The 26,275-nt window shown below is 38.6% G+C and overlaps 1 protein-coding gene and 1 long non-coding RNA gene across 3 annotated transcripts in view; both read left to right on the plus strand.

Annotated features, from left to right (window-relative positions):
• The window catches only part of TEX10 (testis expressed 10), a 54,078-nt gene continuing 27,803 nt past the window's right edge, over positions 1-26,275 (plus strand). Inside the window, exons 1-9 of one of the 2 annotated variants that reach the window (XM_005419338.2) lie at positions 1-41; positions 2,679-2,867; positions 3,457-4,163; positions 9,515-9,758; positions 11,626-11,738; positions 12,517-12,755; positions 17,141-17,276; positions 20,134-20,309; positions 21,040-21,217. In XM_005419338.2, coding sequence (XP_005419395.1) covers positions 2,688-2,867; positions 3,457-4,163; positions 9,515-9,758; positions 11,626-11,738; positions 12,517-12,755; positions 17,141-17,276; positions 20,134-20,309; positions 21,040-21,217 — 1,973 coding nt within the window. In that variant the 5' untranslated portion in view covers positions 1-41; positions 2,679-2,687. The remainder of the gene's footprint in view (positions 42-2,678; positions 2,868-3,456; positions 4,164-9,514; positions 9,759-11,625; positions 11,739-12,516; positions 12,756-17,140; positions 17,277-20,133; positions 20,310-21,039; positions 21,218-26,275) is intronic. The other variant, XM_014306351.1, reaches the window with a different exon arrangement.
• LOC115947719 lies at positions 5,222-9,095 on the plus strand. Its single transcript, XR_004081573.1, has 2 exons — positions 5,222-5,759; positions 6,528-9,095. It is a non-coding gene; the product is annotated as an uncharacterized LOC115947719 (long non-coding RNA).

A 26,275-nucleotide genomic window follows, 5' to 3' on the forward strand; every position in this document is an offset into this window, starting at 1 on the left:
GATGCGCTGCCGGCGCGGGAGCCGCGCGGAGGTGATCGCCTGTAAGTATCGCTGTGCTGTGCCGGGAGAGAGCTCGCCCGCGGGGAGATCCTTACCAGATCGGAGGAGTCGGTTAGGGCGTGTGCCTTGCCTTCGGGTTTCTCAGGATTTTCCTGACTGAGCAAGGTTGTGAGGTTCCCGAAGGATGCCGCTTGAGAGCTGCGAGGGAGTGAAACCAGAATCATTTAGTTGGAAAAGAGCTCCAGGATCATCGGGTCCTACCTGTAACCAAATGTTTTTTCTGAGCCTGAGATGAGGGTGCCCGAGTGACATCGGAAGTGGTCTCTGAAAAGCGATGCATGCTACTTTATGTTTAAGGAACCGTGCATCAATTGGACGTTGTTTTAATGTTTTGGATTGTAAAACCGTGTTAGTGCTTAACTGTTAAGTGCTCAGTCTTGCTGGAGGAGGGCCAGGTGAAAATACACAGAATCACAGATTGATTAGGGTTGGAAGGGACTTCTGGAGATCATTTAGTCCAGTCCTCCTGCCAAGGCAGTATAAACTAGAGCAGGTGACATAGGAATGCATCCAGGTGGGTTGGCTTGTCTCCAGAGACCTTCCTGGGCAGCCTGTTCCAGTGCTCTTAGACCCTTAAAGTAAAGAATTTCTTCTTCGTGTTGAGGTGGAATTTCTTGTGTTTTGGTGTATGGCTGTTGCTCCTCATCCTGTTGCTGGGCACCACTGAAAACACTCTGGCACCATCCTCTTGGCACCCATCTTGGAGAAATTTAAACGCAATAATGAAATTCCCTCTCCGTCTTCTCCAGACTAAACAGGCCCAGCTCCCACAGTCTCTCCTCGTAAAATGCAGTTTGTGTCCAAGGCAGTTGTTTCAGCAAGAAGTTTCATTGAAATGGTTACATAATTTCATCAGCTGCAGACAGTTATGCCTGATGTCTTATTATATAGCCGCTGTGGTGCTTACATCCTTATATTTTGTAACGATTTTATCCTTTGGTATGGCATGGTACATATGAATTGGAAACAGATAGGCTTAGATTACCAGTTATTCTCAGAATATTTATTGTGAGGTAAACTGTGCTGCTTTTAGTAGGAGAAAGGATATTTTACAAGCCTCCTCCTTTAAAAGAACATAGTTGACTCTGTTCAGTTGTGTGCACACCTGTATTGTGAATTTTTTATGCTGATTGGGAGCCAGACATCTACTCCTGTAAAAGCAAACCTTGGAAGTGGAAATTATTTCTATGCCAAAAGCTTCTAGCTGTTTCTATATATCAAGTGGTGAAATTCTTGTAATTCTTTCCTAAAAAGATGCATACGGTAAAAATCAAACATTTATAAAGCCATGGTTGTTGTAGTTGGACACGAAAGGACTTTTTTCTTTTGGCACCAGGCTCCAAGTTTTATAAAAGCCTTTTAAGTTGATAGGAAATTGCACTTCAGTTAAAGTCTTGCATATAATTTTTAACCTAGTGTGTGAAAAGCAGAAATTAAATTGTAGTCAAATGTTGGTGTAATCAGTTGTTTAAATTGTTTTAAAAATGATAGAAAATGACTGTTTTAAAACATTTTTAATGATTATCCTGATGATGTATATATGAAATACTCTTGTACAGCACAAATTTCAACTTGAAGTCCATTGGGAAAATCAACTGTAGGAATGATGATCGCATCCACTAGAAGGGAATCATTGTTTGGATGTGTTTTTTAGAAATTTCTCAGTTTAGTCAGTTGTATTGTTGGGATTTTTGGCTTGGGTTTTTCTTGATTCAGGTTTTTTTGGTGGGGAAAGTGGATGGTGGTTTGTTTGGGGATTTTTTGAGAGGATTAAATAAATCTGTGGTGTAGTGTTTGTTGGGACCTTTTCAGTGTGTTCATTTTTTTTTTAACTTGGTAGAAGTAAGTGTACTTCAGTATCAAAACAGGTAGAAGAAAACCAAAAAGCTGTTTAGAAACTTATGGGGGTTTTAATTGGTTTAGTTATTGTGCCTCTACTCCAGTATGTTTGTACAGCTTACAAGTACAGTGGCTCAGATATCTCATTTCTTATGCCTTATTAAAAATGTCTTTGTTTTCCTTTTTTTTTAGTCTGTAGTTGCCCATTTGACCTCTTCTTTCCCCCTACTTCTAGTTATATTTAAATGCACAGACTGGTATTTTCAGTGTAAGTTTTCTTAGGTGTTTTGTGTCCTTTTATTGGTGAAGGCCTGTTTAAACCTGTGATTGTCCTTGTGCAGGCTGTGTGCTGTTAGTGATGGACTTGGTGAGCAATATACAATTGAAGGGGAACGGTTCACTGAGCTCCTTGGCTTGACAAGAACTGAGTATGTAAAAAGTTGCTTTGTTGGCAGGAACTTTTTAAAACAAAACCAAATCAGCAACTTAATTCTTGGTAAAGCAGTGGCAGATGCAGATATCTGGATGCTTTATGATAAAGTAGTTCTCAAAGCAAAGACTGCCAAAGGAGGAGCAGAATGTTTTCTGGACACTGGAAGAGCAGCTGCATGGAATCAGTCTGCATGTCTGTTTAGTCTAGCATCTTGTCTCAGGAGTGGACACTCAGTTATGCATAGACAAAAGAATGAAAACAGTAGCTGTTGTTAGGAGGTTGCTGCTCTTTGGTGGAAAAACTACTTTTGTTTTGTATTTAATCAGATTAAATTCTCTTTTTGCAGAGAATCAGAATGACTAAAAAAAGGAAACGTCAGGAGGATTTCCAGAAAGTGAAATTCAAAGTTGGGAAAAAAAAGCCTAAGCTAGAGAATGCAACTGATACTACCTTCAAAACAAAGGCCATACAAATTCCTGAGCAGCTTAAAGAAGATGGAGTGCTTCCTACACAAAATAGAAAACTTAACATAAAGGTATGCTGTGATATTGCATTCTGAAATGACAGAAAATTGCTTGCCTTTTGTCTAGGTTGACTATGTTTACTGCAATTTGGGAAAAAACATTTATAAAAAAAGTAAATAAATGCAGTGGGCTATCTGAATGCAGCCTCGTTTTAAAACAATCTTGTATTTCTCTGGGGGTTGGATTTGTTTTACTTTCTTTGTGTCATCTTCTGTCTCTTGCAGCTCTGTGCTTAAATGGAGGAAGGCTTTTCAGGCAGGGGTTTTGTAGTTCTGCTTTTGAGAACAAGAGTGAGAGGACTTTCCTTTGGTCATCACTCTGTTGAGTCAGTGGGGTTGTGCATAAACTTAAGAATGAGACCTAAGGACAAGTCATTATATCTTGTTTTTCCTATCACTGAATTCTGAATATTTGTTAATTGTTGTGCTATAAAATGCATACCATGTTCGTTCTAAACCGATTTACTATTATGAACAGCAGTACATCATAAGAATATTCTGTATTTTTAAGTATTTAGGAAAAATGTGCAGAAAATACATGGGGGAAGTTTGAACATTAAAATAATAATGATGGCAAGTGTATATATTTGTTTCCTTACAGGATCTGCTCTCACAGATGCATCATTATAGTCCTGGGGTTAAGCATAATGCACTTCTCGGACTCAAAGAACTCCTGTCTCAGTATCCCTTTGTAATTGATGCACACCTTTCCAGTATAATAAGTGAGGTGGCAGCTGTGTTTACAGACAAAGATTCCAGTGTCAGAGGAGCAGCTGTTCACCTGCTGCAGTTCTTGGCTTCAAAAATAAGAGCGGAACAGATTGCTCCATTTTTTCCTTTGGTAAGTGCCCATCTCTCTAGTGCCATGACTCATATCAGTGAGGGAATTCAGGAAGATTCATTGAAAGTCTTGGATGTTTTATTGGAAGCATACCCAGCTCTTCTTACAGACCGCAGCATTATATTGTTGAAGAATTTTGTAGAGCTTATTTCTCACCAGCAACTCTCAAAAAGACTGAAAAGCAGGGACAAACTTTCGTGGATGCTCTCTGTTAACCCAAATCGCAGAGTAACTTCTCAGCAGTGGAGGTTGAATGTACTTACTAGGCTCAAGAAGTTTCTCCAGGCAGTGGTAGATGGATCCAGTGATACGGAGGATGAAGGGCTTCAAGAGCAGAAGGACAACTCTCATTCTGTGAGGAACCCAATATGTATTAGTTGGAAGCTCCATGCAAATAATCAGCAACCTATACAACTGTTTGAAAATGGTGGCTTACGACCAAAGATCAACTCATCATTTAGACTGAGGTGAGAAAATGTTAACTAGTTTGGGAATTTAAGCAATTAAATTGTGTGATCACAATTTAATTTTTTTTGTGGGATTGTCCCTTAGCCATATTTCAGGACACTTAGTGTAATGTGTAGTGTACTGCAGAGGCTGGATAATACAGGAATACTCGACAGATAACTGTATTGTGTATATCAAGAACCTTTCCATTATAAAGGCTTTATTTTATGCTATTAATGATAATTTTGGATTACCAGCTCTGTTGGGATATTTTTGGAATGCAAACTGACAGCTTCTTGCAGGATATCTAACAGACCTAGGGACAAGTAGGCAAATTTCTTTGTGTGACATGTAAGCTTGTTTGTGATAATGAATTTCACTGAAATTTTGTGCTTTTACCTTCAGGAGTCTGTCATAAGCTTAGGAGTGTGTTATCTTTGACTGTAGCTCCTTTTAAAAAGGACAGCAGGATGGGATGTGTCTGGTGGTATGAAGTTCTGCTGAGTTTCAAATTCTAGATATTTTAATCACTTCGCTTTTTATATTTTCTCTGTGGATGAAAGATGTCTTGGCTGAGACATGCTGATGAATATGAAAGGAAGCATAGTGTGCTTAGTCACAGAAAGGTTTGTGTGGGTTTCAGTAGTACTCTAAACAGATGTGAGCTGAAGTTAAGGGAAAAATAAACAGCTGTTTGGATTCCTCTCTGATTCACCCACTAGAGGTGAACCTCCCACCTCACTTTATGGTGCTTTTTGAACATTGGCATCCTCATATGCATTACTATGGATGTTACATACCTGCTGGCAGGAGACCTGGAATGGTGACTTAAAAAATGGAAGCAGTTTAGCTGTTACATAGCTCTGTTCCCTGTGGATACCAAGGTGGTTTGAAGAAAAAACACAATCCTTGTTTTACTGCTGGAGTAGACAAAATAAGAGGTATAAAGCAGTTATACCAAATTCATCTAGGAAGTCAGTCTGCTCTCCTAGGCTTCCTCTTTGGAGGTAGCATATTACTTATGGTAGGGATAGGAAACATATTAAGCTAAGTAAGAAGGTCAGCTTATTCTCCTAAAAGTGGTTGTCAGCATAAGTGTTCAGTTGTGACCAGCAGTATCTGCTGCAGGTGAGATTTTAGCTGGCAGCTAAAATCACAACTGAACATCACCAACTAGGCTGGTGATGCCCCCTTGAGGCAGGGGAAGGGTTCAGTGCTGAGCACAGAACAGTCCTATTGAGTTCCTCTTTGCAGTCAGAAGCACACAGTTGTGGACCACTGTGTGTCAGAGGATGCTTGTATTGTGCCCTGGGTGATATGCAGTGTGTGATGTACCAGTCCGTGTAATAGCTGAAGATGCATTGTATCCAAGGTCTAGGAAAATAAACTTTACATCTGGTGTCACCTGAATTGGATTCCGCTTTTCTGAGGAGCTAGATTTTGGTGGAACATCGTGATGTGCTTCTGGTTATAAATACTTACAAAAAGATGTTTGCAAGCATGAGGAGGAGCCAGAAGAATAGAAGGAAACATGGCTAGAATCCAAGGCGAGATTGGCAAAGCAAGCTGATGGCAGCAGAACAGAAGAATAGAGAGGGAAGGATCATCTGCTGAAGGTACTAAAATGTTCTCATTTTATTGCATTTGTGCATATTTTTGGTGTATTCATTTTTCACAAGGGTACAGCTTGTTTTGGTGACTATGTGTGAAGTTCCAATAGTGAAGAGTTGTGGTGCTGGTTTTTGTATTGGCCACTGAAATAATTTCTAATAATCTCAAGGTGTTTAATTCTGTCACTTCCAATCCCAGTTGTTGCCTTTTATAGCCATTCCCAGGCCTCTGCTATGGCCACTACTGCAAGGACAGAAACTAGTTGTAATAAGAGCTGCAATACTCTGTGTGTGTGTGTTTTTAAAGTCAAATAGTCATGTCTATGACTAGCTAAGGATAATGAGTTGACCAAACCATAAGTAATTATTTGCAGAGTGTGTGTGTGTATTGGTGGTCTTGTCACTAATACTCCAAGTAAATTTCAGCTTTGTTTTTCCAAACTGCATAATAGCATACTAAATTTTTCAAGTTCCTGTATCTATTTAATCTTGCAAGCTCATTGGACAGGGCTGACATATCAATGATAACCTAGTGATAATGGAATGAGATTTTCTGAATCAGTTTGCAGTATTACTGTGTAATAAAAAGGATAGATTCTGAGCTTGGAATGCTGGATGATTCAATGATGCAAATCTTAAGAGTTTATCTTCTGTTGTGTGGTAGATCTTCCTACTGTGTATAAATTAAAAATTGCAGTGTATTAGGAAATTGTTAGAATGTATTCTCTGCATTATGTGCTGACTGTGCTGCTTTTTGCATCAAACTCATTGCAGGTGTGGAAAAACAGAAAGGCTTCACAACTCAAATGTGGTGGTACCAAGGCGTGTGATTTTTTTTTTTTTTTTTTGACCGGAAGAGAAACTGTTGAGCTTCAGATTCTGCTGAGAGTTCAATATGAAGCTGCAGAGAAAAGCAAAAATGACTTGAGAAACTGAAATGGAAGATGAAGCATAGCCAATAAATATGTACATGTGCATCGAAGAGGAATGGAGAATGCAGTTCACTTGGCGTGCTGTGTGTTTGCTGCATTTGGCAGTGCACACAGAAAAGGAGGACAAGTAACCTGGCTTAAACTGCGAGCCACAAAAACTTAACTTCCAAAGACTTTTCCTATTTTAAAGACCAGCAAGTTATTTCCTTGTTTTCTATTTCTTTTATGCTTCCTTTGACTTCCCTTTGCTGAATTTCTGTTGTCTTCTTATTTTCAAATGGCAGATGTTTACATGATTTTTTGTTTGGTCCTGCTGTATAAAAATACTGGCATTTTAAAGACAAATGGCAGCTTAGGGGGCACACAAATACCTTGTAGCTCCCTTCAATAGTATTTCATTCTGATATGAAGGTAATATGCTTTGCAGTGTTTCTAAAAGTCACCCTACCACTCAAGAGTAGTGATAGTAGATTTGTGACAGCGCAATTGCCATCAAACCTGCCCAGGTCAAGTGAAATCAAATGAATGCTGGACAGATTGCTATAAGACTTTGTCATCATCAGTTACTGGCACCTAAAATGTATTTTGCACTTTAATTGTTAACTCTGAATATGTGGAGCAATCTTACCTTGAGAGATAGGGGCTTCTTCTGCAGGGGTGCATGAAAGCTATGCTAAGTATTCTTACCCCAATGCTTCCAGCAGCTGGGAGGAGTACCCCTTTTGGGACTAATTATTCCTTTTTCCATTCCTTGTTTCAGAAAAGTACTGAAATAGTTGTGTGTTACACTTCTGTAGAAGTCTTTCAGTGTGGATTACCAGCTCTTCAGGTTTCATGCACTATTCACTTTTTAATTGGGAGATTTTTGTGTTCCTTAAATAAATTGCTGGAATTCCAGAGTTCTGCTGTAATATCAGGTGTTTTTTGAAAAGAAATTACTAAAGACTACTACTTCAGAACTATTCCAGCCAATTACTGAAATTTCAGACTCTCATCTGAGAGCATAATCCTGTCACAGCATAGCATTTACAGGACAGCCTCACTTTTTCAATCAGATTATAGTCTTGGTATCAAAAGGCTTTAGAATTCATTGTGATTGTAACTGAAAGATGGGATTTGTCTGTTGTATTTGAGATGACCGAGAGTTAAAAAGTCTGAGATAGAACCACTCACCTTAAACTTTCTAGTCTGAAAGAAGCCGGTGTCTACTGCAGTGCCTGCACTACAGAAGGGAAGTAAGGCAAAAAACCAAACAAATAAACCAAATTATATTTATTGGATATGTTGGTTGCTGCAGTTAAAGCTAAGCTTTATGAAATTTTAACATGTTTGATAATTGTAGTAAGTAAAAGTAAAGCAAATTTTTTTTCTTATGATCAGTTATGTTTCCACTTATCCCTTTTATTTTGTGGTGGAGATCTAATTTCTCTCCCTCATCTTGCCTTCATTGAAAAATAGCTTGTATTTGTCTCACACTTTGTTTTTTCTCCCTGTTCCTTATCCACGTCATTAATAGCTGGGTTTTGGTTTGGTTATTTTCTTGATACACTGATATCAACTAGAGGGAAATGCCAGAATAAAATTACGATGATTTGTATTATAGATGATGGCAGCAACATGTAGCTAGAAGGATAGAACTAATAGAAGATATAACTAATAGGATAATTTGGAGGTGACTAGGGAAAACTGCTTTACCTCTTCAATATGAAATTAAAATACTTGTCAACAAAACTTCTGCAGGTCTGTTGAAAGTTTTCCAGTTCCTATTTTGAGTGTATATGTAAAGAAAAATGACTTGGAGATGATCACTGAAATAAAAGGGAGTTTAGCAGGAGGTTCAGTGTGCTAATCTTGTGTATGTTAGGAGATTAGAATTACGATAGGAATTCCCTGCCATGAATTAGGAAACAAAATCACAATGGAAAACAATTTTACAAATGATCAATTGAAACTGTTGTTGCCTTTTTTTAAGGAATCTGTACTCGTTAAAATTAACAGGATTTATCCAGGGTTTTAGTTCATTTAAAGAATCTTCTTTTCAAATTGGATACAAATTCAATTGCTTGAATTTGTAGTAGTGTGTAGTAGCAGTGTTGGGTCATAACTGCTGATTATCCTTTCAGAGACACAAGGTGTTTTTTGAGTAGGGAAGAAAAAGAGTTGCTTTTCTTGATTTCTGGGAGATATTATATTAATTTAAACTGTATCTTAGTTTTTAAAAATTTTTAACTTCCTTATCAGATAATTTTCTGTTTAGTTGCCTTTCAGAGCATAGTAGCTAAACATCAGATGGGAACCAAAGATATATTTTTACAGGAACACTTTTTTCCACATTTGATATGAAAAACATTGTGTTTATTATAGTTGGAGATTGTTATTAAGTGTAATAAACCTCATGCATTTGACAACACCTTGTAGTCAGCTTCATTATTTTGTTTTAATGAGCTTAAAAGGTTTTTTTTATTATTTTGTTGTGCTGAATATAATTAATTCCTTACCGTTGGTTGAAAGTGATAGGATAATGCATACTGTATTTCTCCATTTCATAGACTTTACATGTAACAATGGGGAAAGAAATACTGAAATCTAAGAAGTTGTTAAAGAAGCACACAAAGTTGCAGGGAGACTTGGGAGCAGGTTTGTTGTAGATGGTTTGAACTCCCTTTTTTTCCATACTGAAATATCTAGCAAGAAGGCCAGTAAATGTTTAATGTGTTAAAAAAAGTAACTTTTCCCATTATTTAGAAACCAGAAAAATGGTATTATTGTAATCTTGTTTTGAAAGGTGTGATCTTTATCTTTTTATGCTCTTTTGCTTTTGTTGTTTAGGTCTCTGACAAGTGTAATGGACAGTGCAGAAAAAGGCCTGTCCTCGGCTGAAAACTTAAAAGGTTTTATTGAGATAATAATTCCATTACTGATTGAGTGCTGGATTGAAGCATCTCCTGCACAATCAGCTCCCATTCTTGGAAACCTTTTGGAATCAGAATCTCAGCAGCTCATGCAGCAAGTTCTTAGCATAATACATTTATTATGGAAACTCACGAAGCGACACGATGAAACATACAAAATGGTAAGGGAGAAATGATCCATGGCATAATGACGACAGTTGATTTTGTTTTGATTAGAAGCTAGTGGTTTGGTGATTTGAAGTACTGAAGACACTTCATTAAGAGAGAAAAAGCCTAGGTGTTGAGTAGATTTTGAATCTGGATTTTGTTGCTTTCTACTGTAGAAAAGAATCTGTTGAACTGAGCCAGGAGTTCAGTAAATAGTCTCCAGGAATCCTCCTTGACTGCAGCACAAATTTTTGAAACTGGAAATGGTAATGGAGGAGAGGAGCATTTTGTCTCTCAGATAACCTCTAGAATATAAATTGGAACCAAGTGTAGAATGGGGTTGTTTTTTCCTTGTCTTGGTGTGTTGGAAAATTTCTTGGGGGTGGGGGAATGAACAAACCATAAATGTTTGGAAAGGTGGAAGATAATGGTGGTTTGAGATCCTGTAATTGCTTGGTGCAATCTGTGTTGCTGTGTCATGATTGGTGGGATCATAAGACATTGGATCAAAAAGGATTTTAGGAAGTATCCTCTGAAATAGTTTTTTTTTTCCCCCAGGTTATTTTCTCTGTATTTTACTTAGATAACTGAATTGCTTATTTTGCTGACTTTTGCTGCTTTTCCAAAAATTTTGCAAATTGGAAAATTTGCAACTATTGAGTAGTTGGAAGAAATGTCTTGACAGCTCTTGGTTTACCCTGTGTATAGGACTGTAGGTCCCTTTGTGAAATGAAAAGCTACACATAGGGTAATCACTGGAAAACATTTGTAGAATCATTATATTAGACTAAAGTTACCAAACATACCCAGCTTTGAGGGATGGATTCAGTGTGTCTGAGCAAAGCACACTGTTCCTCTTTTTTCTTCATCATCTTTTCTAGAGGCCCTCTTGGAAATGGGTAAAAAACAGGTGCTTGAACTGGTAGATTCCTGTGGCAGCCTCCTGTCCCTAGCATTTTTCTGAAGGATCCTGGACAGCTGCTGCCCTTAGCCCTAGGGTGCCTGTGGTTTGGTTACGTGAATGGCATGCTCCTCTGTCAATATATGAACTGGTTTGGGTACACGTAGTTGGATTATGACCTTAAGTTGTTTGTGGGGAGAAAAAAATCTGAGGTTCATACAACTTGTTTTTTGGTGGAGCAAATTTCATTTTAGATTAATGGTTTGTTTTGTCTTTATAGTTACCATTATATACAAAATGCATTCAAATGGCACAGTTTGAAAATGAAAGCTTTGCTTACTTAATAGCCCTTGGGCTTACAGGCCAAAGTGGTTATTATAGTCACTGTGGAAAACCACTCTGAATATGCTTGGTGGAAAGCTATTGGTTTTTCAAATAGTTTAATGGTCATTCTCTGCTCTTAATAGTCGAATATCGAAAAGATTATTCTGCCTGATCAATTTGATAGCAATGCAGGCTTTTTTAGTGGTGAGTTCTGCTGGACACTTTGTGGAATGGTGACTGTCTGCTAACCTGCAAAGAAGTATTGGAGTATGTTTTAATGGAAAACTCAGAACAGTGATTGCACGTTAAACAGAGTCCACTCTGATTTTAAGAACTCTGATAAATTGTTATAGAAGTACTTTCATTCAGATCTGTAACTCAGATTAGTATTGCATATATCCACGTAAATATGTGCTAAAGTGGTTCAGTTAGCAACATGTTGTTACTCAGCGTTAACTTAAGAGCGTCTTGTTATACTCCCTTGTTTTGTGGACCTTCATGCACAGCACTTGAAAGTAAAGGTTTATAAACAACTTGGAATCAGAAGGTAAAGTTCCTAGTTTCATTGATTCCAATAATGAATTTTAGGACATAATTGTCTGGATTTATTTAATTTGCTGCCACGTTTTCTGTCTATCATCTGCTTTCCTTAACAGGAACTATGGCTTCGAATGAATTACCTTGTTGATTTCAAGCACCACTTCATGCGTCATTTTCCTTATTCTTTACAAGATACAGTAAAACACAAAAAGAAAGATCCATGCAAAAGGTAAGAGTAAAATCAATGTCATGTACCAGCTTTTAACTTCATAAGAGAAGTGGGACAATGTGACTCACGTCCTTTATCAAATATTAAGTTTTTAATGGTGGAAAAGAAAACTTTATTACTCATTGAATATATGTGGAAATGCAGTTATAGGAAGGTTGCACTGCTTCAAACTGAGACGTTTTAGTTGTTCTTTGTAAAAGTATTGTATAGGAAGTTGTCTGAATAGCATCCAGTAGAAAATTAAGTGCTGCCTTAGGGAAGTGAAAGTATTTTATTCAACTCTTGATCTGGAATTTGCATATTGCTAAATGGTGATTGTTTTAGGCTGACTGGTTTCATATTTCTGCATGTTTTCTTCAGCTGACTGCTTGCTGAATTACATTAAACATACCCCAAACATCCTTTTCACCTCCATATAGTCTTCTCTAGTTGAATTATGGGGCTGGGTGAGGACAGCTTGGAGGGGAGATGGGCACACTGTGGCTGTCCTGTAGGGCAAAGCAGTACTGCAGCAGAAGCCAAACACACATTTCTTCACTACTGAGCTGTCAGAACAGATGCACTAATTCTGTTTTGCTACAGGCCAGTAGTAACTTGTCTCCATTCTCAGCTCCCAGATGTGAGACTAAATTCATGCTAAAGTTGTTCTGAAATCATTCTGCACCTTTGCAGTCTATGTAGAACACTGGTGTTTGTACAAGGGGTATCAGCTGTTGTCCATTTTTATTTCAAAAATAATTTTTTGAAATCTTTCTGTTCTCCCCCCCCCTCTCCTTAGCAACAGGAACTGTATGAAATCCTCAAACAACATCGACCATCTTTTACTGAATTTAACCTTGTGTGACATAATGGTTTCATTAGCAAGTGCTTCAACACTTCAGACAGACTCTGGGTGGCTGGACATGATAAGGAAATTTGTGACAGACACTCTTCAGGATGGCAGCAAGTTGAATAGCAAGCAAGTGAACAGATTGCTTGGGGTGACTTGGAGACTAATGCAAATACAGCAAAACAAGGGTAAGATGAGTAGTTTCTGGAAAGCAAAATTATGCACTGACAAAGCTTTGAGTTGTTTCAGCATTTTAATGCTGCACTTTATGTTCTCAGTTGTTACATCAAAATGCATTTTGTCATAGAGGTAAAATGAATTTCATGGTGATATCCTTGAATGCAGCATTGGAGACTTTGTTTTTGGAATGCTTTTGGAATGCTTTTAGATTCATCCTGTTGATATCCAAAGTATGAATATATTTGTACCTGTTTTCTGGTTTTGCTTCTTAAGATACTCTTATAAATGGAAGATTAGCTTTATATTGAAAAAGTAACTACTAGACTGTAGAGGGGCATGATACTTTAATGTACCAGTCCTTATTTAAAATCATTAACACAGCTTATAGACTTTCTCAAATACTGTCAGATGACCAGTTTAGTTCTGTGGTGATGTGAAATGCCAAGATACTTTTGATGGAGGCTGCTGTTGAGTATTTTTCAAGGTGTTTGATTTGAATTCTTTTCCAAGAGAAAACATTTCCAGTTATGACTTGCAGGACCAGTCTAATATTTTAGCTTGCTTTTTTTCTTTCATTTCAAGTGCTACTTGGTTGTATTCCAAATGAGACCTTGCATATATAGAACTTCAAGAAAGGACTTTATCAGTAACCAGAAAAGTGACAGCAGTCTTTTATATTTTACCAGTGTGATAGAAATGAATTCCACATCCAAGTAGTTTAAAGAAAAGCCCTTAGCAACAGATACAATTGTTAGAGTTGTAAAATGAAAATATGTCAAATGTCCTTCAAATACATTTTGGCAGTTAGTTATATTTCCTGCCAAATCCATTTTAATTGGGAATCTGTCTATTCCCATGTCCCTGGTGACAAAGGTAATAACTGCTCGTTCCTATCTGCACTTCAAATTTAGCTTGTGTTAAAGGAAAATAATAATCCAAAGTCAGGGCCTGTTGCACCACCTGAGATAAAGCAGAGGAGTTGCTACGCAGGAAAATAGCTTCCAAGTAGGTTGTTAGACTGTTAGTTATTTCAGGCTTTCTTTGTAATGAAATACTGATTTTTTTTAACTTTGCCAAACTTCTACCAAACAGTGGATAATTTAATAATTTTCTGCTGATCCTGTAGAAGTTCATTGTGAAATTAGGTGTCTCACAAAGCTGTGTCTGTTTGTGTGGATGGTTTATCTCACCCCTTCAAGATAATCCTCGTGCTGTACTAAAAACCTGACTAGGTGTCAGATTGTAATTACTCTACCAGCTGTAGAGGAGATACAGCCTTGATGTACTGGAGCAACAGGAAGGTGGTTCAACAAGGAGAAGTGCAAAGCCCTGCACCTGGAGAGGAACAATCCCATGCACCTGTACCTGCTGGGGGACAACCAGGTGGACGCAGCTTGGCAGTAAAGGACCAGGTGGAGCCAGCAATGGGGCCTTGTGACAAAGAAGCCCAGTGGGGTCCTGGGCTGCATTGGGAGTGTTGACAGCAGGTTGAGGGAGGTAATCCTGCCCCTCTACTCTGCACTGGTGTGGCCACTCCTGGAGCAGTGTGTCCACTTTGGGGCTCCTCAGTAGAAGAGTGGCATGGACATACAGGTGAGAGTCCAGCAAAGGCTGTGAAGATGGTGAAGACGCTGGAGCTTCTCACCTGTGAGGAAAGGCTGAGTCAACTGGAAATGGGAAGATTTGGGAAGCGTCTCATCAATGTATGTAAATACTTGAAGGAGGGGTGCAAAGAAGAGGGAGCCAGGCTCTTTTCAGTGGTGTCCAGTGATAGGACAAGCAGTGAAAACAAACTGAAACACGGGAGATGCTGTCTGAACATGGGGAGCACCCTTTTCACTGTAAAGATGACCAAGGCACAGGTTGCCCATAGTGATAGTGGAGTCTCCATTCTTGGAAATACTCAGAAGCCATCTGGACATAGTTGTGAGCAGCCAGATCTAGCTGATCCTCTTTCAAATGAGCTCAGTCATTCATTCCCACTCTTATCATTATGTGATTCTATGGAAGAAAAGCATTCTGTCCTTGATTGGTTTTTTGATAACATTCTAGAAATTTTGAACTGTGTTGTGTCAGATGGGACTGCAAAAGATGATACATAGAAAAAAAAATAACTCTTGGTTTGTTGAAAACAATTTGACATTGAGATTAAAGCCTGGAAGGGTATGTGTTATTTAGAAGACAATGCAAAGTGAAATATGAGCCATTGCAGTAAAAAAAAAAAGCTTAGAGCACAATGGAAAATCAAAAGAGGGGAAGTTTAGATAGAAAAACCAAAAGAGCTAATGAAAAAGAGATTAGTTAAAACCATAGTGAACCTCCTGTACATTATCTTGTACAAGCATGGTTCCATTTTTCTGGATTGCCTGTTTTGAGTGGAGATTTATGCTGGGGTGAAATGCAAATATCCCCTTTCTTCTGTGAATGTGTAGAAGAGCTTGTAGCTGTGTTATCTGAAGATTTATCTCCATCACTTAAGATCAATCTTGGGACCTCTCTGTAATTAGGAGGTCTGCTCCTTTCTTGCATTTCTCAGCTATGACTTCAACAGCAGCTTGCCTGCTAGTTGTGTTTTTGATGAATTTTCTTCATGCAACAAAAGAGAGCACACTCAGTCACTTCAGAAGGAAGCTTGACATGTGCCAGTTAAAACAGAAGTATTTTAAAACCTCATGAGTTCTTCAGCTGTGTTTTGGACATCTGTATGAGTCCAAAACACAGCTGAAGAACTTTTAAAGTATTACTTTTTTAGAGTTCCTTTTAAAATTGCTTCTATTTTTAAACTTCTCAGTTCACATGAAGCAATTCAAATAGTAGGACCTGTTTTACTTAAAATGCCACAGAGTTTTAGGGAAGTGAAAATTCTACTCACTTAGAATACTTATTTATTTTTATATTTTTTCAGTTAACAGCTTATCAATTAGCTAAAAACAACATAAAGTTGTAATTGTTAGTCATTTAAGAATTAGACAGTGTTCTGTTTAAAAAATGCTGTCCGAGGTGAATCTTCACCTGAGGAATACGTGAATTGAGTAAGCTAATACTCCTGATGCATTGAAAATAATTTAATAATATGTATCTTAGTTACATGAAATATTAGAATGGATTTTATTTTTCTGTTGAAAAATATGTTAGATTTTAACTTCTAAATGGCTCCTGCTTCATGCTGGCATGTGACCATGCCATTTCGGGGGATTTTTGTAGTGTGCTTTGTAGTGTGAATCCTTATATGATAACTTGAAGTTGAGTAAGAGTTTTACAGACCAGGCCTGGCTCCTGACTGGATCCACAATCATTTTTAGAAAGGAGCATTCTTGTCTGTCTCTGTGGGTGGAAGTTGCTCTCTTCAGTGTGGAACACAATATTTTATCTGGTTTTGCACACATAATTTACTAAGACTGATCTGTGTACCTGGTTGAAAAGACAGATGTTTCTGTCTGTGGTTTATGAAGATAGTGAAGTGATTGCTGCTACTTAAGTATGCCTTAATTGGATTGAATTCCTTGGGACCACAAGCTCTTCTGTGACAAAGTGAGTCAGGTCTCATACCTTTCATGTGTTGCTTAAGTTTTCAGGTTCTTTCCTATTCTTTCCAGGCTTGTCTTCTCTGAATTCAGGTATTTTTCCATGCTTTGTTAATTTTTTCATCCAGCGATTTAGTCTAGTTTCCAAAGGAAAAGTTTGGTCTCTTTTTCAGTCTGTTACAGTAAGTTCTGTGTTTGCTGGCTAATTTTAGCCAATTTGGTTACAGAGGTAAAGCTTTCAAATGTTGTGTTAAGTCTGGCGATAACACATGGTTGATGAGAGCTTCAGGGCAGGAAAGGTTGCAGGGGAGTTAGCAGTTCTTGCAGTGTCTTGCCAGCAGCCTCTTGAGGTATTTATTTTCTGGTTAATTAGCAATTGTAACTTGGAGCCAGCTGGTTCAGAGACAGGGAGAGGTGGTGAGTATGTGACAGGGAGAAGGGAATAGTGCAGAGAGAACTGAAGGCACTATGGGGTTTTAGGGAGCAGAAGTAAATGAGAACATTAGTCTGAAGTTACTGCACTAGGGGAAAAGAATTGGAAGATAGCTGTGAAAAGCAGGAATTGCTTTTCAGCTACCTTGCAACCTGTCTTCAGAAGGTTCAGAAGTTTTCACTTGCATGTTGTCTCTCTCCTTTTGTGTTTTGTTGGGTTTCTTTTTTCTTTGTTTCTTTTCTGTTTCTTTCACAAGCTGCACAAGAAATGTTGTTTCAATGGTTTAGAAGTCAGTCCAGAAGTTATTTCAAAACATTTTGGTACTTCCCTCTGGACTACAGTGTAAACAGTTGTAGATAAAGATGCCATCTCTCTGTGTGTGCACATGTATAAAATCAGGAGATTAAAAAGTATTTCTTGCAATTTTTTTTCCCAGTAGCAACGGAACCCTTGATAAAAGCAGTATATACACTGTACCAGCAAAGGAATCTGCTCTTTCCAGTTCGTACATTGCTTTTGAAATTTTTTAGCAGAGTTTACCAAAAAGAAGATTTGAGGACACAAAGAATCAGGTAAGAAAAAAAAGGCATATTGTTTTTCATTTCAAAATAGTGTATTTATTTTGGGAGTAAGAATACTGAATTTATGTGTAGATGTCATAAAACTTCATTCTGAATCTGTTTTGACACTGTGTCACTGGAATTTGAAAGTTTGTGTGCTCTGTGAAATGGAGATGTACCAGCTTAGTTGTCTATCTTAGAATAGGTACTAGATAGATGTTAATGACTTAAATTTAAGCTTGAAGTACGCTGCTACAGGTTTATTGTTACTGACTGTGTGGCTGTCAGTGGATGTGTCAAGATCATGCAACTGTAGCCATGGAGCATTTCTGTCACTTCAGCCTGAGGTCATGAGCTTGTCACTTAGTGCCTTTGTTGGTGTTCTGATAGTGGCTGTGTAGCCTTTCTGACTTACTTTCTTAAAGAAAAATCCTCTGTTGTTTTGGGGGTGTGGTTCCAAAGAGGCTGGGTTAAGTAAGTGTTCTTGTCCTTCTGGGCTCCTGATTCATCGTGGGATCTATTAGATCATGGGCAGCTTTTAGATACCTGACTTGCTTCAGATGTAGTCAGTAAGAGGAGATTATTCTCTCTATGTAATGCTGTTGCAACAGTTTTTCATTAATCAGGTGTGTCCAGATTGTCTCCAAATCTTTACCAGAATGTATTTTTCAGCCAGTCATCTAGTTCCAGGGCATGAAAACCTTAAACACAAATCTTGTGTTGATGTGTATGTGTCAGTCCTGGCTCATTTGGGAGCTGCAGGTCCTTTCCAGGTACAGTAAAGCATCTCTAAGGCTTTGGGAAGACCTTCTCTTCTCCAGGCTGAGCAACAGGAGCTCTCTCAGCCTGTCTTCATAGGAGAGGTGCTGTAGACCTCTGATGATCTTCATGGCCTCCTTGGACTTGCTCCAATAGCTACATGTTCTTCTTATTTCTGGGGACCCAGAGCTGGATGCAGGACGCCAGGTGGGATCTCACCTGAGCAGACTAGAGGAGCAGAATCCCCTCCTTGACTTTCTGCCCACACTGCTTTTGATAGAGCCCAGGACACAATTGACTTTCTGGGGATGTGATCTGTTTCTGCCACTAAAAAAATCAAACCTCAGGTCTCTCAGAAGTTATGGCATCTGCTAACACAGTCAAGTTTTGGGAAAATTACTCCCTTCTACAACTTCTTTGCTTTGTTACATCTTCTGTTGTAGTAATGCCTGAGTACATGTAATTAGATCTACAGCCAGAAATAATCTCGTGCTATGCTCTGAACATTATAAAAAGTGTAGAGAATATGAAAGACAGGGAAAAACACTTGGGAATATCCCTGTTTTCTCCTCTTTTCACACAGAGTGAAAAAGAGATCTTCATACTAATTAATTTCCCTGAGGTTACATAACCACTGTTCTCTGTACTTACCTGAAAGTCTTGGGCATCTCATTCAGTTTCATGTGATCATATGACCATCTGGAAAGTTTTAACTTTCTATCTTTAGACATCACAAATAGCAGTAGTTTTGCTGCTGTTCCTCTCAGTCTTATACATGGATCTGTGACACTTTTTAGTAACAGACGAATGAAATTTCAAAACTTCTTTGCAAAAAAGTATGACTGCACTTATGTCTGACAAGACATTTGAAGACAACACAGTATTTGTGTACTACACTATTCCATTTCTTTCATTTGGGAACAAGTGGCATTTTTTAATTTCTTCAAAATATGGGCTGTTAAGTAGCTCCTGGACATTCATATTGTTCCATTCAGTTTGATGTTTCAGCTCCTTCAGCCCTCCTCTGACTGTTCTCCTCATTATTTTAATTTATTTCTTTCTCAGAAGCTTGTCAAGAATGGTCTAAGAAGAACAGAATTCACATTGGAGCATTTTTCAGAATTTTTTGTAAATATATTTATTTTTAGGTATGTCTGATTCAAAGGATAAAGTAGGAGCTTTTGGCCTGTTGCTGCCTTGTGGAAAAAAATCCAAATTGACTCATTTATTACATGGTTCAGAATTAAGTTTTTTCTTGATGTTTTAGTTTATCTTCACCCCTAATCACGGCACACGTGCTGTGCACTGTGTGTATATATGCATATGTAGTGTGTGTCTGTGTGTGAGTGTGCACATATGCATTTATATACTGGTAAGACTCAGTGGGTGTTTGTATCATGAGCTTTTCTCATCATTCCTTGTCCCAGTCTAAATAAAGAGCAACTGCAGCATCCTCTGGCAGGGAGTGACAAAGCTCAGCTGTGTCAAGACCCAACTTATTTTTGCTTGTTTAATCGTGGCTCCTTCTAGCTTCATTTGATACTAGCATCTGCTTCTTTCTGTGGAAGACTAATCAAATCTTTTATTCCCAGCCACTATTTCCATGTCAAGTGATTTGAGACCTCTGACCCCACCTCCAACTCACCCACTTCAATGGTCTGTTCTCTAGGCTTTTCCTGCTGTTGAGCAGCTCATCTCTATGCAAGACCCTTCTCTCTTGTGTCTTGGGTACTTGATTTCCTTGAAAAGTTCTTGGTTGACAGGTTTTTAAGAGTGAAATAATTTGTATCATCATCATGCTACTCTTGTTGACGTCTTCAAAGACCTACTTTGAACTTCTTGATTTGCACTTGGCAACTTTTTTTCTTGTGATCATCACTTTAGTAATAAGCTGCTGAAATGCTTTTGGTTTCTAAATGATACTTGATTTGATAAGCCAGGGTGGCATAGAAATTGTAGCCTGTGAAAGATAGGATTGTCCATACTGTTGTTTCAGTTTGTGCCAGAAAGAGAAAGAAAACCAACTTAGTCGAGACTGGGAAGTGAAGTTTTTGTGTGTTTCTGTTGTTTTATCTTTTTTTCTGCAACTGATTTTTGCCTCTTTCTTTAGGAGTCGAAGTAAAGTTTTATCTCGTTGGTTGGCTGGCTTACCTCAGCAACTGGCTCTGCTTGGCTTGAGGAACCCTGAGCTTTCCAATCAGCTCATTGATATCATTCATTCCGCTGCTTCTCGTTCAAACAAGGAATTGTTGCAAAGTTTACAAGCCACTGCTGCTCGAATATATGGTAAGATTTTGACACTACAGCACGAGGAATTTTGTCCCTCACCTGGCAGGCAGGTTGCAGTAGGTGAAAAATCCTGTTGTTTCCTAGGTGAACCTAAAGACTAGATGGGGAACAGGATTGCAGATTGGTTCAGTTTCTTAAAGGTTAAAATGAACTATGTGTGTCATTTACTAGACGGTAAACAGATTGAGATCTTTTGTTCAAGTTAGTAGGACTTAAATATGATAGACTGGAAACTTTGGTTTTTGAGTGAGAATCATGGAATCATTTGGGTTGAAAAATACCTCTAAGGTCTGACTGGTAACCCAGCACTGCCAAGTCCACCACTAAACCACGTCCCCAGATGCCACATGTTTTTTGAACACTTCAGGGGTTGGTAATACCATCACTTCCCTGGACGGCTTGATCCAATGCCTGACTACCCTTTCAGTGAATAAATTTTTTCTAATACCCAAGCCAAACCTCCCCTGGTACAACTAAAGGCAATTTCCTCTCATCACTTGTTACCTGGAAGAAGAGGGTGACTTACCCTCACCTGGCAGCAACCTCTTTTAAGGTGGTCGTAGAGAGCAAGATATTCTTCTCCAAGCCTATTTTCTAGGCTAGTATTACTTTATTTTTTTCTCCATTTTTTCCCCTGGTTATGATGGTTATAACGTCCTCATGTCCTTGGGGTAGCTGGGGTGGTTGGTGGGTGCAGCCGGGGCTGACCGTGCATTGTGTGCCGCAGATCCACTCGAGGGCACGCTGGTGCTGCTGCCGGCCGAGGCGCAGCGGCGCCTGGTGCAGCTGGTGTACTTCCTGCCCTGCCTGCCCGCCAGCCTGCTCGCCTGCCTCAGCCGCTGCTGCATCATGGGCAGGATGTCCTCCGACCTCGCCGCCACCCTCATCGGCATCCTGCACATGAGGTACCGCGCTCCCTGCTCGGCTCTGGCCAAAACCAGCCCCGGGTGGGAACAGTTAGTCATGGGCCATGAACCTGGTGATCAGTTTGCACACAGGAAATCTATATAATGTGCAGGAACTGATGGTGTGCTTGGCCTGTTGCTCTGACTCTGTCTTTACACTGCCCAATTTTCTACGATACTTGTTGAGAAAATCATTCTGCTGTTTAGATTGGAAAACACCTTTAAGACCAAGTCCAACTGTTAATCCAGCGCTGCCAGTTCCACCACTAAACCATGTTTTTAAGTGCCATATTCATTTATCCATATTATTTTACTGTCTTTGTATATATTAATGAAGTCTGCCAAGAATTTTCATCTTGAAATTAGTGTTTTTAATACCTAGGTCCTTTCAGTAAGGATGCAAAGCAGCTTTAGCCTCTCTCTTACAAAATTTGTAAGGCTGCACGGTATTGAGCACCTTCTATCCAGAACATCACCAGTGGTCTTTGTTCTGCCACTAATTGCAGCTTTTCCATGTGAATGCTTCAACTTGACACAACTGATAGTGAAAAACAACCAATCAGTCTTTCTCATGTTCTGCTTTCTTTCAGCTCACTTTTTCTCCAGTTACCACACCTAAATAGCCAATTTATAGTTGCTAGGCAAGTGCCTTGTTTGAAATTATTAATGCTCTTTGGTTTTTTTTGTCCTGGCTTGAAAGAGGGTAGGTTTGCCTGTGAAGTCAGGGAGCAAAGCTGCTGTTCCATTGAAGTGAGTGCAGGGCTTGCTGAGATTTCAAAAGGGTGTTTTGCTTTGCTGCTTCTGGGAAAAATACATTTTTGGTCAATATTGTGGAACCTTGGATAAGCAAGCAGGAATTAAGCTTATATGAGTTATGCTTAAAGTGATTCTTGAAGCTTTTTGGATCTGAAACATTTTTAATTAAAACAGGACACAACACAATGTACTCACAAATATAGACCTGTTTGTATTAGCTGTGTAACACAAGGATAAGGTGACTAACATAAGAAGCAATAGTGGTGAAATTTATATCCTATATTTGTAATCCATTACTGCTGTAAAAGTGAAATTCTGTCTAGTTTTGGGAAGTTGGGCATCAGACTTTATTTTTAAAAATGAAAAATAAATGAAATTGTCTGCCATACACTGGAAGTTCAGTGGCAAAGTGTAACCAATTCAAAGACAGTCATTGTAAGAACTGAAGCCATTAATAAGCACTCAGGTGCTTAATTTGTTGTTAGATCCTAGTGGATTTTCATTGTGGGAGATTTTTGTAATAATGGGGTTTCTGTTTTCTAAAAATTACCGTAATGGTGCAGGTGGGTTGTAGGCATTTATCCTTTTGGCAGAAGATGCAAATGGCAGAGAGAAGGCAGTGTTCTTACCAAAAGTAAGTTACATTCTGAGAGCGAAGGAGGAGTAAGTTCTTTGTTTTCAGAGGTGCAAAGGAAGTATTTTGATTTTAATTTATGGCATTTGAAACATGTTTTAAACTTACTTTGGATTCAAAGACTGTAGATAATCAACCAAGATCCAAAAGTCTATCTGAAATCACTAATTGAAAGAAAAATGTACTGATGTACTTAAAATGGTGCAGTTTTTTTATATTGATAATCCCTGACAGTCCTCCTTTCTGGAAGCTTGCAAGTTTTGATGAAACTTGAAAAAGAGGAATTGCTCTTGACTGAGCATTGTTTTTATTTGATAAGGCTCTTCTCACTTTATTAAGAGGAATTGATATTAAGAACAGGAAGTTGATTAGTTTTGTTTAGAAGCACAATCTGTCTGAAAATAGTACAAGTCCTTGGAAAGATTAAAATGACTCTTTCATAGACAAACTGAATGGAAGGGATTGAAAATACATTCTTACTTATATATCCAAGTTAAAAACTTGTACAGGCTACAAAGTGCTTGTAGATGACAGCTTTTTTACCTTTGGCTTAGGTGAAATGTATTTTATGGAAGACTCCTTTTACTTTTTTTTTACTTTTTTTTCTTGATTTTTTAAGTTTATTTTATTTTTCCAGTGATCATGGCAGCAAGCATTTTATCCTAAAAGACTCATCTAGGGTGCCTTAAGGACTTAGGAAACCAAGATGATAGAAATGTTTTTGGCTGAGGGAGTTGTCCAAAAAAAGTTGCTTTGTCTACTTAAAGATGCAAAGATAGGGAGATAAGTAAATACTTCTGTTCTTTTCAAGAACAGAAGAGTCTGATACTTCTTTTTCATTGGAAAATAAGTTGTATAGTCTAAGAGACAATAGTAGATTTTCTAGATATGAACCTTAGCTGGGCTTTATGAGCTTCATAACCTGTAATTGCACACAGGATAAATGAACCGATTTTATATCTTTTATCAGAAAGACCAAGCCAAACTTTTGTATCCAGTTTTGTGGCTTGTTTTTAGATAATGACATGGATAGACTGCATTCTCAAGAAAAGCAAAGAATGATAGTCTGTCAGTTGTGATTATGGGGAATGACTGACAAATGGTCATTTTAGGTAGATAAGGCTGGGAAGAAGTCGGAGTCAGTTGTGTACAAGACTGTTGAAAAGGAATGGGAGTGCAGTTTTAGCAGGATTAAACAAGAGAGTGTTTGGTGTGAGTGCTAGCAAAATTTTATGGAAGCAGAGATACATACTGGAAGGGGTTGTGTAGCAAGGGGATACAAATATACTTCATTGGAGATACTTAATATCAGGCAGCCAGGTTGGGCATGGATGGCGGAGGGTAAAGCCTTGAAGGAAGTAGAGAGACTGGGTAACTCCTGGTCATCATTTACAGTTCTTGTGATAATCAGATTTAAACTTTTAAGTTTGTCAAATGAATGGTGCTATAAAAAAACTTTTATAATTCCGTATTTCTGTACCACAGCTTGGTTTGTGGGACATTTTCTGTACTTTTAGATTGTGACTTGGACAAGCTGTCCCAAATCCACAGGGAGCCGTCCTTTCGGAGTACCCCGCTGCCGTCAGTAGATGGCGCTGTTTCTCTTCCGGTCCCGTTCCCTGGGCTGAGCGGAGACTCTCCCTGAGTTTCTCTTCTCCTATGGAATCTACTTGTCAGTCAGGCTTTAAATAGAATGGATTCAGGAGCGTCCGAGGGTTTGGTACTTGTTCTTAATTTCTTCAACAGCCTTTATTCCCGTGCTATTTTGACTGGCAGAGCATGGCTGTTTTTACACGCATCCAAGAGTGCTCTTATGGAGCTGTGTGTATTTGTCAGGGACCAGCTATGTTAAGGTGGATTCACTGAGAGTACCTATGGATCATCATAAAACTTGCAGTTATTCCTTGAACAATCATTAGAAACTGAAGGAACTCGTAGGTTTGTGTGCAAACTATAAAGCTAACAGTAAGTGTATCCAGATGGTTCAGTTTTGTGTGCAAACTATAAAACTAACAGTAAGTGTATCCAGATGGTTCAAAGCTGTGATGATATCAGGTGGTAACATTAAGTTATAATTATTGTATATTACCTTTCAGATCTTTTTTTTGTTTGTTTGTTTATTATAAGGGAATTTTGAAAATATGTAATAGTTTCACTTTTTATTTTTGCAATGGTGAAGTGAATACCCAAGTGGTGTGTAGGAGCCCATTAAGTGAGCTGTGTGTGCTGAGAATCAAAATGATGTTGGCAGTATTTCCATATAGATTGGGAAGGTTTCTGAGCCCCTGAGAGGTTGGTTACCTATACTGTTAACTCATTAGAATGGTTTCTGTAGCACTTTCGGTCTACATTCACTGAAGCTAGCATAGACCAAGGACTGTTCTGAAAAGAGAGCTGAAATGCAGCCACCCCATTTTGGATGATGCTATGAACATGGCCAGGTTTGCACTAATTGGTCATGATCTCTGTGCCAGTGAACAGACATTGCTGGTGTTGAGGTCACTGGGATGGCTACAGCTGGTGAGTTTCAGGTGAAACTGAGGATCAGAAGGTCTCGTAGTGGCTTAATTTCCCTGCTGTTCTCCTCAAGTGCCTGCCTTGTGCCTACTGTATGGGATTTGAGATGTAAGTAGCTTCAATAAATCCAGGCAGGTGGAGTTCTGAGAGATGGAAGCATGCCAGGGTTTTGGGTATAAGTCATACAGGTGAGGAAGGGTGCGGAGCAATGTGAGTGAACAGTCTGTCACTTCTGCCTGAGAAATGAGAGAGAGCAGCTTCTTGACAGGAGATGGGTTCTCTGATTTTGCCTCTGATTTAAGCCTCTGATAAGTTTACATTAATGGAGAAAAATGGAAGGGTTGGGGTAGTATTTTAGAAAGTGTTTTGCATCAAATCTACTGTATGGATTTTTTTGTGATCTTTTAGGTGGTACTGTTTTGATATATTGAGATAAGCAATTCATCTTGATCCAGTGTGCTGCATTTCTAGAAGAATTAACTTCAGTATTTATTTTTCAGTTATAATTTATTGGAATAACTATTAAATAAGCAAATAGTAGTTCATTGCTAGTTCAAGGTAAATGGTTTGAGTGTCGCTTTGGAATATACAGTATTTGGCATAAGTGGATCTTTGGCTTGAAATTCCAGTCATAGCTTTGGCTTGACAGTGGAGTTCTGGTAATTCCTTGAGGCCATGGATATGGACAGGTAGACAGCTCTCTTCACGAAGTGAAGAAATATGTAAATCATTGATGGTCTGATATGGACTAAGGTAATGAACTTTAGCAGTATCAGAAGTAGAACTGGAAAAAAAATTGGTGTAAACTCCCTGTGCCTGCTTTCTGCATTAATAGGGCAGAAGGGCTACTTCAAAATAGCCAGTAAAGCATGAACTTATGCTTTGAGCACTTTTTGGAAGACTGACTTTGAGGCAAGTATTTTTGTCAAATGTGGAAATGTATTAAATATTGTAAATGTACCTTCTTGTATAAGGTAGATTACTTTGTTTGCCTGAAAAAGTGGTCTGCTGTATCAAACTCTGTACTGGTGCAGTTGCAGAGAAACCCACTTGTCAGGCTCAATGTTTTTTGTTGCCATTCAGTGATTTTGTGGTGATTAAGTGTCAGATACTCTTACAAACAGAATTATCTTTTTTCCTTCCCTTTTGTG

Source organism: Geospiza fortis, unplaced genomic scaffold (genome assembly GCF_000277835.1).
Source record: "Geospiza fortis unplaced genomic scaffold, GeoFor_1.0 scaffold206, whole genome shotgun sequence".
Classification (NCBI taxonomy): Eukaryota; Metazoa; Chordata; class Aves; order Passeriformes; family Thraupidae; genus Geospiza; species Geospiza fortis.